This window comes from Anas acuta, chromosome 12, assembly GCF_963932015.1.
Source record: "Anas acuta chromosome 12, bAnaAcu1.1, whole genome shotgun sequence".
NCBI lineage: Eukaryota > Metazoa > Chordata > Aves > Anseriformes > Anatidae > Anas > Anas acuta.
In genome coordinates this window covers 8,941,627-8,958,402 of record NC_088990.1, presented here as the reverse complement: position 1 = coordinate 8,958,402, position 16,776 = coordinate 8,941,627, and the positions used below count along the sequence as shown (strand labels likewise).

At 39.9% G+C, this 16,776-nt stretch overlaps 1 protein-coding gene across 1 annotated transcript in view; it reads right to left on the bottom strand.

The window, feature by feature from the left end:
* Positions 1-330: 330 nt before the first annotated feature.
* Positions 331-16,776, bottom strand: part of ABHD17C (abhydrolase domain containing 17C, depalmitoylase) — a 33,401-nt gene continuing 16,955 nt past the window's right edge. The window contains exons 2-3 of the mRNA XM_068696313.1: positions 5,668-5,847; positions 331-1,834 (exon numbers count right to left, since the gene is read on the bottom strand). Of these exons, the coding sequence (XP_068552414.1) occupies positions 1,615-1,834; positions 5,668-5,847 (400 nt within the window). The 3' untranslated portion in view covers positions 331-1,614. The remainder of the gene's footprint in view (positions 1,835-5,667; positions 5,848-16,776) is intronic.

The window sequence follows — 16,776 nt, the reverse complement described above, 5'->3', positions numbered from 1 at the left end:
TAATAGGGCCAAGCCAATAGCCAAAGACACCAGACACTTGCAGTGCTGACAATTAACTGCAGGCCTGTTGCAAGGTCTCATGACAACGATGCTCAGACATTTCTTCTCAGCCGTGACTCATGTATTTTTGTTATTTAAAAAACAGCTGGACATAATTTAAAAATAATCTTTTAAAGATTTGATCTACATACCATACTATGTGGAAATGAGGCTTTCTACTTTAGGATAGCTTTTCCTTGGAAAAAAAAAGGAATTAAGTAATGACATTTAAGTACATTTTGTTCTTTTTTTTTCTTTGTATGAAAATAAGATTCAAAAAATGCAGCAAGATCTAATCCATGCATCCTTTATTCCATTACAACCACTGTGTTGCATTCTAGCAACAGGACACAAACTGCAATCAATCGTGATCAATTTATACAACAATCTGAGGCTTACAGTACATTTAAGGCCTTTAAATTTGGAAAAATTAGACCTATGCTAGTAGTGTAACAATTACATGTTTTGCATTTCTGATGCATAATCTGTGCGATTCCAGTGTCAAAGAATCAAATTACTCCTAAACTAAAAAGATCAGCTCAATGAAAATTTAGTTACATAAATTCATCAAAACATAAATGTGTAAATTTTTTGTCCTGGAAACTTTATAAAACTTTAATAGCAAAATAATATAGGGATAAAAACATATTTTAACAAAATGTATTCAATCATATACAAACCAGAATTTTGCAGTTTATTGTAGCTAGACTTAAATTAAAACTACCAATTAAGAATCTATGCACAATGTAAATTCAAATATGTACAGTACTTTTAAAAAGTCTACAGGAATGCTTTACAGAAGGAAATGTCTGTTATGGCTATTATTCAGACCATCTGAATATTAAAATGAGTTTTCTAGTAGTAAATTTACACATTTATTTTTAAACAAAAGCAATTTTGTCCATAGTTCCTTTGAGAATATTCCAGTTATGTTTATACAAGGTAATGGAGAAGTCATTACAGAGTTTAGCCCCATATAGTAGTTCGTTTATTATCAGGAAAAAGTATATTTAAATAATTTACTTGGGAAGATCAGTAAGTTAACAAAAGAACACTAAAAGGGAGGAGGAGGAACTTCATCACAATAACTTTCCAGTTACAATACCACAGCTAGAAACTTTACAAAGAAAGTACTCCCTTAGATTGAACCCATGGCTGATTGTTTAGAAGAAGCTGTAGCTCATAACAGTTATGTTCTACACACTGAGAACATTGAAAAAAAAAAGTCTTTGTAGGACAGAACTATAAACGATCAGAAGTGAGACAGAGAAAACTGATCTTCAATGAATACAGCACTAGGTAAAAAGTGTCCCCATAAGCAGCTAGTATTCCCCACTTCCTTCAGGGCAATGAAGCTAAAAATTGTTGGAATTACAGTAGTTGACCATATTGTGTGCATTAGTAGAATAGTTTCCAGATATAAAAGACAAATTTCATCAGATGTTTGATTAGAACACCCTAAATACAGGGCATTTCTTCATAGTATAAAGCTATTACAGCTATCCAGTTAAAGCATGTGCAAAAACAGTAATTTCTTCCGTTCACAGTAACTGAGGTAAAATCAGGTAGGCTTCTTCAGGAGTTGGGAAGTTCATGAGATATGAACTGTTTTAGTCTCTCTAAGTACTGTGCATAAAGCTCTATGTCATTATGCCCAGCCCCTTCCACCCAGAGGGGCTCTACTGCTCGTGGACATCGCTCGTACATTGCCAGGCCGTGGGAGAAATCGATCACCTCGTCTTCGGTACCATGGATTACCAACACAGGAGAGGTTACCTTAGATATCTTGTCAATGCTGGGGGATAGAAAAGGAAAACAGTGCTCAGTTTGTGGCTTTAATTTTCACACATTTAAAGAAAGCTAGCTTAACTACTGGTACACACCCTGCTTGCCACTGCATGCTTTAAATGGCTACAAAACCTTGAAAATGGGAACAAACAATATGGAACAAAGCTTACTCCCAAAATGCATGTGCAAACTGCAACCTTGCTACCATTACACCGCCAGTTCTGATGGCACGAGGCTCAAATGGGCAGCAGTGCAAATAAAGTTTGGCACCTGAAACACCAGCCAGTGGTGTACCTATCAAAGAAACCACTGCAGAAAGCTGGTGTACGGCAAATCAGATTCTATGAGATGTTACCACTGTGGACTCTTTGTATTACACATTATCACCTTCCCATGTAGCAGATTAGCAACCGGTTAACTGCATTCCAGTCATAAAGACTTCATGCAAAGAGCCAGCTCATGAGGTTTGAACCTGTCTTTAAACCCCCAAAAGAGGGAGGAATGAGATAAAGTAAAATAACCCATTCTTTGTACCGATTGTTTAAGTTCAAATGGCAACAGAGAAAACTGTGGGAAAACAGCGTAACACAAGGACATTTAACTGCAAACCAAATGAAACTCACATGGGATTTTGTTTCATAACACTGATTTCTTGTCCCACTCCAAAAAGTGGCCTTAAAAGCAAGCTGTTCGAGCCACATTTTGCAGGCCAATGCACCTAGTGACTGCCTGGCACAGAACCGGGTTAAAAGAAAGGGAAGGGTGACAAAGGCACCCTCACACCTTTGAGTTCAGACCAGAAAACCCCGATTATGAAGCATATGGGTAGCACATCAACTTCAAGGTGGTGAACAGCAGCTTCTTCTGCCTGCCTTCTCCCAGGCACCAACCTGTACTTTCAGATAGCCGTTCCACATTGTAACTCCATACCAGTGCATAGGCACCATGTGCTAATGTGCTCAGCTCCCCACCACTTCCACTTCTATCAACAAAAGGAGGAACTGACCAATAATGAGACTATGCTTTGGCTCAGGACATGATGTAGAACAGGGGATGAGCTGGGGGGAAAAATGATTATCAGTAATATTTGATTTGACAGGAAGAAAATGTTATTTCTTTACGCTATCTAATAAGTGTTTGGATTTTTCTGTCCTGAAGAAAGAATGTGATATTAGTAAGACTAGGAACTTTACAAAGTGACCAGACTAATTGCTTAGGATGATAACAAATACAGATGCCAGCATATGCTGATTTAAAAACAGGTTTAAAGAAGATTTATCAAAATATAGTTAATTAAAAATTAAGATGTAAACTGAAGCACTAAACCTCATACAAACATCTCAGCATTCAGTATTCTACAGAACAGCCATTGGTATTCCAGTAAACAGCTGAGTGTAAACACATTTTAGTCTCTGTATCAATACTTCCTCGAAAAACAGATTTCATGTTATTTAAAATTAAAATTCAGCCTCTTTCACTCCTCCTGTCTGGAATATGAATTGCATGCAACTGTGCTGAATACCGAAAAATATCCCAAGAACTTGGGAGATAGAACAATGCAGATTTCCTCCCCCAGTTATCATCCCCAAATTAGTACAATACCCAAACGTAATATTTCATCATGAAAATGCTACATAAACTGAAGTCTTAAGCCCATGAAGGGTCTGTCCCTGAGCTCCATGATGTGACAAGACAGGTCAGCCACATATAGTTACAGAGATATTTACACATCATTTTAGTGGCTACAAACCAAGATCTCATTTATTGTACGAAACCAGGAGGAAACCCCTTTCCCTACAGTATTTAGATACTGAAACTCTTTTTCCCCCACACATATTCACAGACCATTAAGCTAGATATTTGTATTTTGCAGAAAACTGGAAAGCGTCCCGTTGCCAACTCAGCAACTCATAAGGCAGCATTTACACTGCACGTTGGACTTGCTTAGTATTCTCGGCCATACCACTCTGCAGCTAGAAAAATCTACAGAGACCACATTCTCACGGAGTCCCAACATAAAATGCACATAATAGCAATTCACTGGAGGTGCACACAGAACTATTTTGTTTCCTGCTGTGAAGACAGACAGTTGAGCTGTACACATACAGAAAAACACACTGCTGTTTATTTTCACTGCTTACAGTGCAAGTGAAGTCAGACTGACAGCAATGAGCAGCTCAGTAGGTTAAGAACAAAATACTCAAGAGCTACAGTGCATCTGTTGTCAGTCCCCCCCCCCCTTTTTTTTTAATCTATCTGGCTGCTATCAGCTAATCACTACTAGTTTTGCGATCACAGCTATTATTAAGATGCTGTTGTTTTCTCTAGCAGAAGCATTTGGAAATACTGGGTTTACGGTTTGAGGATGATGAACAAGTTTGCATAAAACAATTTCAAATTCTGGTTGCACCTTCAGCAATTTACATTTTTATCTTATTTGGAAGAATGCAAAACTTAGGGACTGGACAGATACTGTGACAGCTACTGTTACTTCTGGCTGTTTAGGCGTGGGTTTACAGCTATGGTTTTCACCCTCCCCCACAGTCTAATTTTAATCTGTTGTAACTGGAATAAAACAAACATGACAAATGCTACGAGCATCTCCTACTACACTCATTGCAGACATGACCTTCTGAAGCAAAGTCAGGTTTGCACAAGATTTCAGTGAATCCTCTGCTTCTTCTTTGCCCTTCCATGGACCACTTTGCTTTTTATCTGTCCTTCTCCTTACTCCCCCCAAGTCTGTATACACTGCTATAGAGACTGGCTCCCCTCTCACATTCACAGACATCTAACTCCCACAGATAGCTTTGTCATTGTCTTGATGCAGGACAATACTCATATAAATATCTCAGTTTTCTGAACAGCAGTCCACTTCTGGCAATACTTGAAGTGTAACTGTTCAAAGCCACAACAACAAAAGATCTGTAGGAAATTAGTAAGGCTAAGCTCAAATGCTAAGATGTGCGATGTAGAATTTACCAAAGTCTTAGAAAGTCATTGGACAGTCACTTAGGCAGTTGCTAGATATACATTGGCCTGCAACATGTGGCTTATTTACTGGTTGTGAGGGGAAAAAAAGTTATGAAATCAAGAAAATATGTTTTGTCCTATCAACATTACAAAAAATGATTTTGTAAGTTTCCATGCAATAAAAGCTAAGCCCTTTCAGCAGAAGAAAACAAACAAAAAAAAAAAGAAAAAAGCATTAGAATGGAATTTTTGTATCCCTGCAAACATGCAGAAATACTAAGAAAATTCCTAAAACGCCTGTTATTCCTAGAACATCTACTATTCCCAAATATTGAGATACTCCTTAACTTGGAACTGTTGCAATTTCAAGAGAGACACTAGGCTCTAAAGGCAAGTGTTTTATCTCGAAACCAATTGTACGTACTTTTCTATATGTAAAATACTCCAGAGCTTCTAAATCAAAGCTGACTGAGATTTTAAGAGTGTACATTAATAATTTGTTAGTCATTAGTCTGAAGGACTTAATAGGACATTATCAGTTATTAAGGTACCTATCCAAACTTGAAGGTATAAAAATCCTGGTTTTAACAACCCGCAACAAAAAAGGAGAAAAAACAGTTGCAAACACTATTTATTTTGTTGCAAATGACTTATTTATGTGTTAAGCTATCATGTCAGTTTGAGACTGAGAGCAGCCTGTTCATGTGGTGAATCTCCACTTTGATTTAGAAGGTCAGCATACGTGAAGTTTAAAATACAGGTCACAATTCAATAAAGTTCCCCGGAAGGTTACATGGCTAGTCCTTTTTAAACACCTAAAGAGCACTTTCAGTATAGAGCAATTATCTTTGCACCATTTATACATACCTTGGAAAAGCATCAAAACAATAGGTTTTCCTAGTTTCAGGAAAAGCTACCCGTAATCCAGACATCAAAGGAGAATGAAGGATTACTGCTGCACACTCGTACCGAGATGCCAGGTCTACTGTAGGGACAGTACCAATACTCTGACCGTACAGAATAATGTTCTCAGGACTAACGCCATACCTGCAGAGAAAATAAATATCAATTTAAAAAACATATTTTGCACCATAAAGGCAAAAGACAGAAAAAAGGTGAAGGGTGTAAAACAGATTATAAAGAACCACAAAACACCCCTTCCATCCATTGAACTTTAAAATCCACTCCTAAGAGACATGAATTTACAAGCCTGAACTCTAAAATAGAACAGTGAAGTAAATATTCAGTGTATTGTACAGGCTGAAGAAAGCTATCCTCAAAGGAGGAATGTCAGTTTGTTGATCTGCACCATTTTCATGAACACATCTTATCTTTCCATTCTGCAGCACAGCGAATTATAAATTAGACTTCTCCCTACCTAGAGTCACTTCCAGGAATCTAAATTAGGTATTCTGGAGGCTGACAACCTTTCCACCATTAAACAAAATAGTTACTCCTTTGACACTCCTTTTTTTCAACACTGCTGAAACAAAAAGACCAAATTGCCTTATTAGTGTAGCTAAAGATGCCAAAAAGCATAAGAACTTGAGAGGATAGTTTGGTTCATTTTTCAATTGATGATTGGTATGAGTAACTCATCATTTTTCTTTTCCTGTTTAAAATATGATGTGGAGCTTATTTTGCAATTATAAAGATGTCATTCCATAATTCCATCATTCCATAAAATTCAGGGTTGAAAGGGAGAGTTGGATGGCTCCCAAATATTTCTATCTAGCCTTTAAGTTGTCCTAGTGTGTGTGCTCTTTCGCAGAAGCAACTAAGAAAAAGCTAAATTAATAACATCACCAATTTTAAGTATGCAAAATGTAAAGGAATTTGGAAGTGGCACAGGAGGAGGTAACAGGGTAGGGTAGGAGGAACAGTACATTAGTATTTGGTCACTACAACTTTTAAGAAAGCTACAGATGAAAGCTTTCTCAGTTGGTTGCAGATTATTTATCCAGGCTTCTACATCTAACTCAACTTTCTATTGCAAGCTATATAAAGAATAATTGATTGGGAAGAGAACACATTTCTATTTGAAGATAATTTGCACTGAACACATCTTTTTGCCAGTCTACACTGTCCTGCTGCCACTGCTCTGACAAGGAAAATCAAAACCTACAGTTTGGCCTATAACCAATGTACACCTGGGAAGCTTTGACAAGCTGATAAACATGTTTGACAGGGCTTGATAGTACCTGACTTTCAAGCAGTCAAATGATTGGGTACTTGCAAAAGAGATAATAAAAATTACAGTAGAAGAATAATCCAGCCCTGACCATCTAAGTACAGACTGGCAAGATTGCCTGTTTTTATCATGAAGTAAAACGAGGCTGGATTGAAGATTCTGTGCAAGTAGAATTTTCTTAATATTTCCATGCTGCTGAGCATAAGGGTGCTTTTGGCATCTACTGTAATATGAATAAGCATCTGTATAAAAATATCTCCCTGGAGTAAAATTTTATCCTCTTGGTAACCAAGCAGCAGCTCACGTTGGTGGTCTATCACCACAGCCATGGCCTGATGTTTTTAAAGAGATGCTGTAAAGCTCTTTTAGGAGAATTTTTTCCTTCTTACTGTTAGAAACAGCCCAGCACACAGCAGAGCCTGGCTGGTTTTGGTATGCATGTTAGCAGAATCTCAGAGCAAAGCCTTGTCCTCACAGACATCATTCCAGCTGCTGGGTAGTGAGCGGGTCAGAGGCATGTACCTTTGAAGGCTGAATATGGAAACCGTGCATCCAATCTGCTGAACTACCAGCTGTTGCATCATATTAAAGAGGGGCAGAAATGCATCAACATCAGGAAATAAAACAAAATGTGACCTCAACAAGATGCAGCACTTAAGTAGGGAAAGAACAGCATTAATACTGGTAGGTTTTGCAGTACCATCCTGTGCTCCAGTATCATGTTAAGTCCTATTTTTAAAGGAGTCACAATCTACTGAAAGTAGAGAAAAAGATGTTTGAATGATAATCACAGGATAATAGGATAGCATAAGGTAGCCAGAGAATTCCTTTAACACAATTGCCTCAGCATTGCAATTTTCTTCAATTCTCTTTCTTTCTAGCATACCTATTGCCATAGCAGCAAGCTGCTCAACCTGCAGTATAAGCTGTTTTCAGAAACAAAACACCAAAAGCAATGAATACAAAGAAAATCAATCTTACTGGCATAATATGAAATTGGAAGACAGATGCCATCGATAGCGTCACTAACAAAATCAGAGCTCTCTAAATGTACAGAAGTCTTTCTTCACCAAAGCACTACAACTAGTCAGTATTTAACTCTTCAGAAAGGCAACATGGTAATGTTAACAAAATAATTCTTAAAAGTATTAGGACTTTGAGTGAGTGCATGTTGCAGCCTGTCATTAAGTCGAACATCTTTTCTATTTTGTACTCCTACTAACGGACAACCAAAGGAATCTCTTGGACTGTTTCAGTCAGGGACAGTCCAACTTTCCAAGCCAGGAGAGTTCCTGTTACAGATTTATCTTTCTAAGCCCTTTCCCATTAGGCCATCGATCAGAAGGTGACACATCAAACTTACCACAAACATCAGCAGAAACATCTACATGTAAAATTTATTGCAAGGCCAGAGGACAGCCGACAACTCGCAAGGAAGGGCCATGAATAATTGACACGTGCGAGGCCCTGGGAGCTGAAGGCCGCGGCCTGGCACCGGGGCGCTTGAGGCCTCATGGAGACTGCCCAGCCGGCGGTGACTCAGCAAGGAGGGCTTAGCTGAGGAACCAAACAGCCCAGGGATTTTGTCCTTAAAATACAATATTCTTCTGAGAGGAGGGTGGGCTTCCCCTCGCTCCACAAGCTCCTTTGTGGTGTTCAAAGATTATTGCTGCTGGGAACAGCGATACCGAAAGTGAAATGGAAGGAAGGAGGAAGAGGAGATAAGAAGAAAGCAGCGAAATGGGGACTAAGTGACATACAAGGCAGAAAGTGAAAACAGCGAAAGCACAAAGCAGAAGACACTGAGCAGAGAGGAACTCTGTTAGTCTGCTCGCCTATTAAGGAAAAAGTCTTTCCAGAAGCTAAACAGCAGCTCCTAAAAATATCTTTCTGGAAAGGAGGGAGCGTTGGTCTCTGTGGAAACTGCGCTTGAGCGGAGAGATGGCGAGGCCCCAGCCGAGGGCCGCGCCTGTGCAGGGCCCAGCACAGGCACGGTGAGGTGCGACGTGGAGACGGCCTCCCAGCAATGCCAGCACCTGCACATGCAAAACAGCCATTTGACAAGAAAATGAGGGAAAGAAAAAGAAGTGAAAGTCGCTGAAGAGTGTGAAGCTACTGTCGTTTAAAAGGTGTGCTTCTGCTTCCCCAGCCCGCAAACTTTTATCAGGTGGCAAAGTTCTCTAGTGCAGCCTGCTCCCAAGAACCCACACGAGTAGATTATCTGGATTATGGATTACATTTCTTAGGTATACCGGAAAAAGAAAACAGCCATCTTCACAAGCAGCACAGCTCCAGGCACCTACAACTTGCTAGCTCAAGCCAGGTCAAGCTAAGGCATCAACGCACCCCACAGTTAATAGTGACACTGTTTGTATTGTTCCCTTCCCTCCCTTTATTCCCTCAATTTATATAAATAGGCTAAAAATACGCCATTTACAGCAATCCTGATTCCCCTCTGTTAGCATGAACCATATTCACTTAAACTGGCCATTAAGAATCCATACCCCTGACTTTTCCACTTACTCCTGCGCAGCCTAATATGAGATTCCAGTCACAGCAACAGGACTTCAGCTTTGAGTGATGCTGACAGTTTACCACTGCTATTTTCACTCTGTTGCAAGTGTTAGTGGCATGCTGCTGCAGGGACTACAGAAGTGCCATACACCCCAACCCTGCCCTGCTTGTGGCCAAAGCTACAGTATCCCTGCCAGTCCTCCAAGGCACTAAATACATATTCATTAATGAGGGCAGTTCTTTTTTTTCAGGCTGAATCAGTGAAGTTAACCACACCTCATATTTTCAGTTTTGAAATTTTATGGTATTTGCTGTCCCAATATCCTTTACCTAAACTGGAAAGCACATAGAGCTGCGTGGATATAGCAACAGCAGCAAATCCAAGTTTTCATGCTATTAAAAACCAGTCGCAGTAGCTCCATCTAGACAGAGAACACCACAGAAGTGTTTTGACTACACAAAACCCATTCCTAATGCTGTTGAGACTTACTGTTTCACCGCTACCAGACTAAGGCAGTTACTGGTGATCAAGTTCTTCCTCACAGAGTTTTTAAAGAGAAATGGCCAGACAAAACAAGGTAATTTGCTCATGTTCTATAAGAAGACAGAGTATAAAACTGGGCATAAAATCCCTCTCAAGGGAAACACCACAATGAAATAATTTACTTTAAAAACATGGAAAGGGAAACCAACATATACCAGGAGCAACAAAACGTCATGCCACACTTGGAAACAATAGTCACTTCAAGTATTTTTTTCTAGAACATACATATGCTAAGATACAAGGTCTTTATAGGCTTCACTGCAAGCCTGTTCCTCCGTCTTTATACAAATCCTTTCATTTTCCCCCCAAATTAATATTTTAAACATGTACTTTCAAATGATTGTAGTGCCCCATTTTGCAAAGAACACACTACAAATTACTCCTACAATTTTAAATTGAAGAAATCTTTTTAAAATAATAAGTTATCACTACAAGCTATTAAATACAAGGAAAAACTACATATGTGGCATATTTTCATTTGTCATGATGTACTTTCATTTATTTTTCAAAACACATTATCTCTAAATTGCATAATCCAGAGAAATTTAGATTGCTTGCTAGGAAACACAAATAGGTTTTTCTTCAGCATCACTATACACTTCCATAATATCTACAGTTTCAGAAATAAGTTTTTGTTTGATTGTTTTTTAATAATCTGGTATGAATCTGAAAATCTAATTTGGAGTACTGAAAGAAAAATTAAAAAATAAAAACCCCACATGCAGATTCCATGTCAAATATGAGATTAAACTGTAGGATATTTATGTTTAAAAACAATCAACAAGATAGGTTTGGTCACTAAGTACTCTAAGTATTTATGTTATCAGAACAAAACACTGAATTTCACATCCTGGTTCAGCAAGTGCCACTCCTGCATCTCAGCCAAAACACCACAGAAATCACAGCAGATTTTGAGCCTAAATGCCAGCGCTGAATTGAAAGCAAGACTTTAGATTAAGGATTTTTGTGTCAACCATAACATCAACTGCAAAATGAGAAAATCAGAATTAATTCACAACTCACATGAAGCCCTGGCACACAGCTAGAGTCCCTTTGCCAGTTTCTCACTCAATTTTCCTTGAATTCACATGAACATAGGTCTAAAATTCCTCACTGTTTTCATAAGCACAATAGACACTGACACTGACTCTTTAAATTATGCAATGTCTCTCTCCTCTACCTTTTTCCTGCTTGATTCTAAGCACAATGTGATTCAAGTTCACATGTAGGAGACTTTGAGTTCACGTTTTCATTGTAGTAGAAGCCAGAAAGAGTTTGGATAGTATTCTGGCTTATGAAACTGCAAGAAAGAGACAATTTGTTTTGGCATATTTCCCAGCACACTGTCACAGGAGCAGACAAGTAATTCCACAAATGTGTTCACACTCAAAATAATTTCAATGGCTGCCAGAAAAATTTAATCGAGGAACATGCCACTGTTTTATATCACTATTATTTTACTGCCACACCACAGTCATTTGCTTATGCTGTGGAGAAACCCCAGCACTGATCAATACATGCTAACACTGGAGTTACAGGACAAGCCTACAACACCTGAAAACGCCCTCTTTAAATGTTATTTTAGAAGCTCACTACTTGCAAACACCACAGCATAGCAGGCAACTGTGGCACTAATCCAGTCATACAGCAGCTCTTTTTTTTTTCTTTTCTTTTCTCTCCATATAAATCAGTCAACCACACAGAAGCAACTTGGCTTCCTCCAGCCACTTCCGTAGGATGATCAGCTGTGCTGCAGTAACCTACATCAAAGCATGAACTGCTACATCTGCCTCCTGGTTACTGCCCTGTGATAATTGGCTGGTTTTAAATATTGAGAACCATGCCCACATCAAGTGCATTGGCTATGACAAACCCAGGGGATCTGCACAGTGCTGAGTGGTGAAGCCACAGCAGGTTCAGCCCTGAACAGCTAGGGCAGGTGAAGAAAGGCGGTTTCATGGCATTCTCTGGCACAAGCTGTAATGAAATCACACGTTTATTGAGTTACACTGAATTGTTTGTTACCAGATCTACTTGGAGAGGAGCCCGCAACTGTAAAATTAGGGGCAAAATGTTTCAGTAGCATCTAATCATTAACCAGATGTATTTCTAACAGCACAGCCTCACAAGCCTGACGGCAGCAGCAGTGTAACTGCTCCCCACCTCCCAGCCTCCATCCTGCACTTCCCCACTTCCCAAGCACCGTACTGCCACAAGTGCTCGCGCTGAACTGACAGAGCTGAAAATCTCCTCTTTTTGCAGAGCTTTCCTTGCCCAGGTTAGTTCAAGTACGATGTGGAAACAAGCACTTAACACTGAAGTCAGGCCCAAGGATGGATAACAACTTCCACTTATTAAGCAAAGAAAATAGCCTTTGTTAGGCCAACAAAAGGTGGAGGGGAGAAACAGACAGGTGAGCTTTTTCAGCAAACACTGCTCTTCAGGTGCTGTGTGTCATCCTCCTCTTGCTCCGTAGTACTAATTGCTCTAAAGATCACTGTTACCTCTACCAACTAACCTGCCTCACATCCTCACACCCGTATGGCAGTAACAGCACTAGCAGAAAATCAGCTTATGCAGTGCCACCGCATAGCCACAGCTTAATCCAGAGGCTAGCTCATTCCTTGACAGGGTATAATTGGTTAAACCAGTTCTGTGCAGAAAGAAAGAGAATTATGGTAGATCCCAAGTTCAACACAAGCCCATGTCATACTGTAAACACAGGACTTAAACATGCCAGATGTTCAGATAAGAGATTATTCCTGGTTCACTCAGAACCAGGGGGTTCTGGTTCTCAGCCAAGTTACTGCATCTTATCTCCAGCATCTCATGGCAGAAGAGATGTGGAGAGTTCAGAGAGGAGCAGCAAGAACAACCAGGTATATAGGGGGAAAAAAAAGGCATTTGAAAAACTTAAAGAAAAAAAGATTTGTTTATTCCAAAGGAAAGAAGGCTTCAGAAATGCATGACAACAGGTTTCACATACTGAGGAGGCAGCTGCAGAGATGAAGATGGGACCCACTCTGCCTAGTTTGAGTAGAACAAGATGGAAAGGGCAAAAAAAAGTGCAGCAAAGAGGTTTAGGTTAGTTCCCCCCACACTCCCATCCCCCTTTTATATGAAGGGGCACTGTAACAGACTGCCAATGAGACAGCAGAATTTTCATGATTTAATGTTTGCGAGAACAGGTCAACCATCCACCTACCAGGAATAGGTCAGACAATTAGTCATGGTTTGGGAATGAATGGGACACTTAAGGACTCCTCACCTCCATTTCCTGCACTTCAGTGCTCAGTGGGGTTTCCCACTAAAGATAAGACTGATGTGTTTTTTGTAAAAAAGTACAGATTACTGCATAAACCAAACAAATTTATAAAGCTCTACACAGAGTAGCTTTGGGGTGGGGGTTGATATACTATTTTGAAATAAATTCCTTAGTATGACAGTTCTCTAAATTTCTTTTTATTTTATTTCACTTCCAAATACATGAAGTTACTTTGTATTCATCTGGCTTAAGCACAGGCCCCTGAAGATGTCATGTTTTGAAGTGGGAAACGCCTTCCCCTCATTTTTTCCAGCTTCACCAGCACAAGTATGTTCCTTCTTCCCCTTTGCCACCCATATGGTTGGAGAATTTCATACCACACCATGGCAGCACTTCCACAGGTTTGTCTTACACCACGTTTTTGAGCCATCTTCCCACCATCCTGCTGCCAGCCCAGCCACAGCTCCGCACCCTGGCAGACAGCAGGTCCTGTCTGCAGCCCGTCTGCTGTTACTCGTAAATCAGGCTCTGTCCTCACACCCATGTATAGCTCATGATCTCACAGCAGAGACCATTTAACAAATGCAATAAGACTGCATCTATCCACTTGAATTTTTGGACCGTTTTTCAGACAGAGTCAAAAGAGAAATGAATGAGATAAAGAAATAGCTGGTGGCATGCCTCATCAACTAGGAAAGACTTCTGCAAATCTGGAAGAAGTCTCCTCCAAGCTAGCTGAGCACTAGCAAGTGGGATACAGAAGACAGATTGGACAGAAAATACGCACTCTGTGCTTGCCGATTTATTTATTTATTAAGGAGCTACCAAGTAAGAACCCCTTTGTTTTCTCTTGCACTGAGAACTCAATTGTATTTATGACATGACACCCCTCAGTAACCTAGAATACTGAGCTGCTGTTCCGTTTGTTAGGATGCTTGTTTGTCTCCACATGAACTAGCTGCCATGTACAAACAAGGCACAGATTTGAAACTGCTGCTTCTGCAGGGCTGAGATTTTTTTTCCCCTCCTGATAACAACTTAAGATATGAGGAAATAAGAGTTTTCAGTAAATATACCTTGAAATTTAAGCAGAAACTCATGCAGTGGATACAGTGACGTGAGAGAACAGAGTAACTTTACGATCATTTCATATTGAAAGTTAGCAAGAAGGCCACTGATGATCAAAACCAGACTTTTCCAGAACATCCAAAAACCATGAGCAGAGACATGACCAAGCCGTTTACTTGAACTTCTACCTTTATCATTCCACTATTTTATGACAGTAAGATAAGGCTCCAGTATCAGTGTGTGTACATACAATGAGATGGAAGGATCACTCTCCTGTCAAGCCCCATGGTTTCTTTTCTTCAGTTTGACTAGTCAAGGTCTTTATCAGTAGACAAGAGAGCAGGACAGAACAGCAACTTGGGAACTCAAGAACAAACTACTGCGATTCCAAGGGCACACAGTGACGTCTTCTGCTCACAGGGAAACCACGACATAGCTTTAACTTTAAAAGAATTATTATTATACGCATACTCCACATAGAACAAAAAGAGAAGCAAAAGCTAACCTACCAAACTGCTAGAGAAAGGCACAATAGCTCTGGCAGAAGAACCTAAGCCTGCTACATGTGGTATTATGACAGTTTTCTTGTTTCTCAGCCTTGTGTTTTTAACAAGTTTGAACAATTAACAGAGTTTTCTGACCACGGTGCCCTGTGACTGAAGGGTGACTTCAAAACACTTCAAAGATTTCAACCGACCTTTCATGTGTACTCATTGTGAGGGCAGAGTTGCTAAAAGTTTAGTGTGGAAGTAACTGTAAAATTAAAAAACAAACAAACAAACAAACAAAAAAATCAAACCACCATAAACTGAAAGTCCAGTATCTGGTAACAATTGAAGTAAGAGTTAAACACATACATACAGGTGAAGTTTTCCTTGCTTTAACAACTTGAGAAGCCAATTATAGCTCTGAAGCCAGCACTGTCTCACAAGGCAAAGGTTCTGCAGACACATACGTATTGTCTACTATACTTAGTTTCTTGCTTCTCCCAAATTATTTTCTAACAGCAGTCTCGATTTACACTAGTCACAAGACAGAACGGGTAGATGGCATACTAAAGTCAATCTCTCAGTCCAGTTAGTTTAAAAATAGAGTTGGAGTTACTTCAACTAAGTATTTTGCATTTAATTAAGATGCTTCATAGCAAATAAACGTGCAAGAGAGAAGTATTAAGTTTTATTTATCAAAGACAGGGAACCTTTACTGGCCACTAAAAACTATCTCCATTGACCACAGCATGAATAATTCACAAAAACTCAGCCAGCCACGTTCCATTATATACTCTTTACTGTAACCAGTGTACAAAATCTATACAGCCAGTCTCGGAGGTGCATTTAAATAACCTGATACAGCAGAGAAAATTCTGTTACCTTCTCAGAGAAAGTCAGTCTATAGCATCTTCTGGAGTGAGGAATTCATTATCCTCATCCCCAGCTTCTCTTTCTCTCATCTCTATCTTGCTATGGTATTTTTATTTCAGCCACATACTGCATACAGTATGTTTTATAGTACAGCAATACTCAAAAGCTGTAAACAATGCAGTAAAATGCCCCCTAAAATCATATCTTATAAGGGCTGTTGCAGAACAGCTCCTTGTTGTTGTAAGAAAGAAAAAAAAAGATGATATCTGTGTACCTAGACACAGTATCTTTTATATAAAGATTCCAGGTAAGCCAAGTTATGTGGCAACTAACACAGAAACTGCTCTTGGAGAAGTCTCCTCCGATTCCCTAGGAAACGCTAAAGAAAAAAAAAAAAAAACATGTACAAATATTAACACTGGTTCTGCGGTCCCACAAGTTCTGTGCTTTCCTAACTGTTCCTTACATTTCAGCTGCTTCCAAACCGGAGAGCCTTGCCTTCTTGTGAGGCTGAAAGCTCAGAGCGAGCCAAGGCATCCTATCCTGGCTCCCTCCAGAGCCTGGCTGCTCCAGCAGCTCATAGCACAACCCTCCTCACCGGCCAGGAGTCAGAGGGTTTGCAAGCCTCAGAGAAGCAAACTCAGTGCTCTCCAACAGCTCCCAACGCAGTTTTGTTCAGAAGCACTGTATTATTATTTTAATACCCCCACCTATTTGTTGGAGCACCTCTGTCACCTCAACCAAATCTCAAGCACTGTTCTTACCCTGACTCTTGGCCACACGAGGCCCTGAATTCACTTTTGTGCATTCCCCTCCTCTCCTCATACCTCTAACACCATGCAATATAGTTTCAGGCCATCCTACTGCAGCACTAATTACCAGGAGCTGCATCTATTCAAGTCTTAAGCCTCTGACTCATGTGCTGAGATTACTTATCCGAGAACCAGTACAGTGGCTTTTGACCCCAGCTGCTGCCTGCCCCACCCGTGTCTGATGTTTCTACCCTTTTACCAGCTCAACTGCTCTCAAAGCA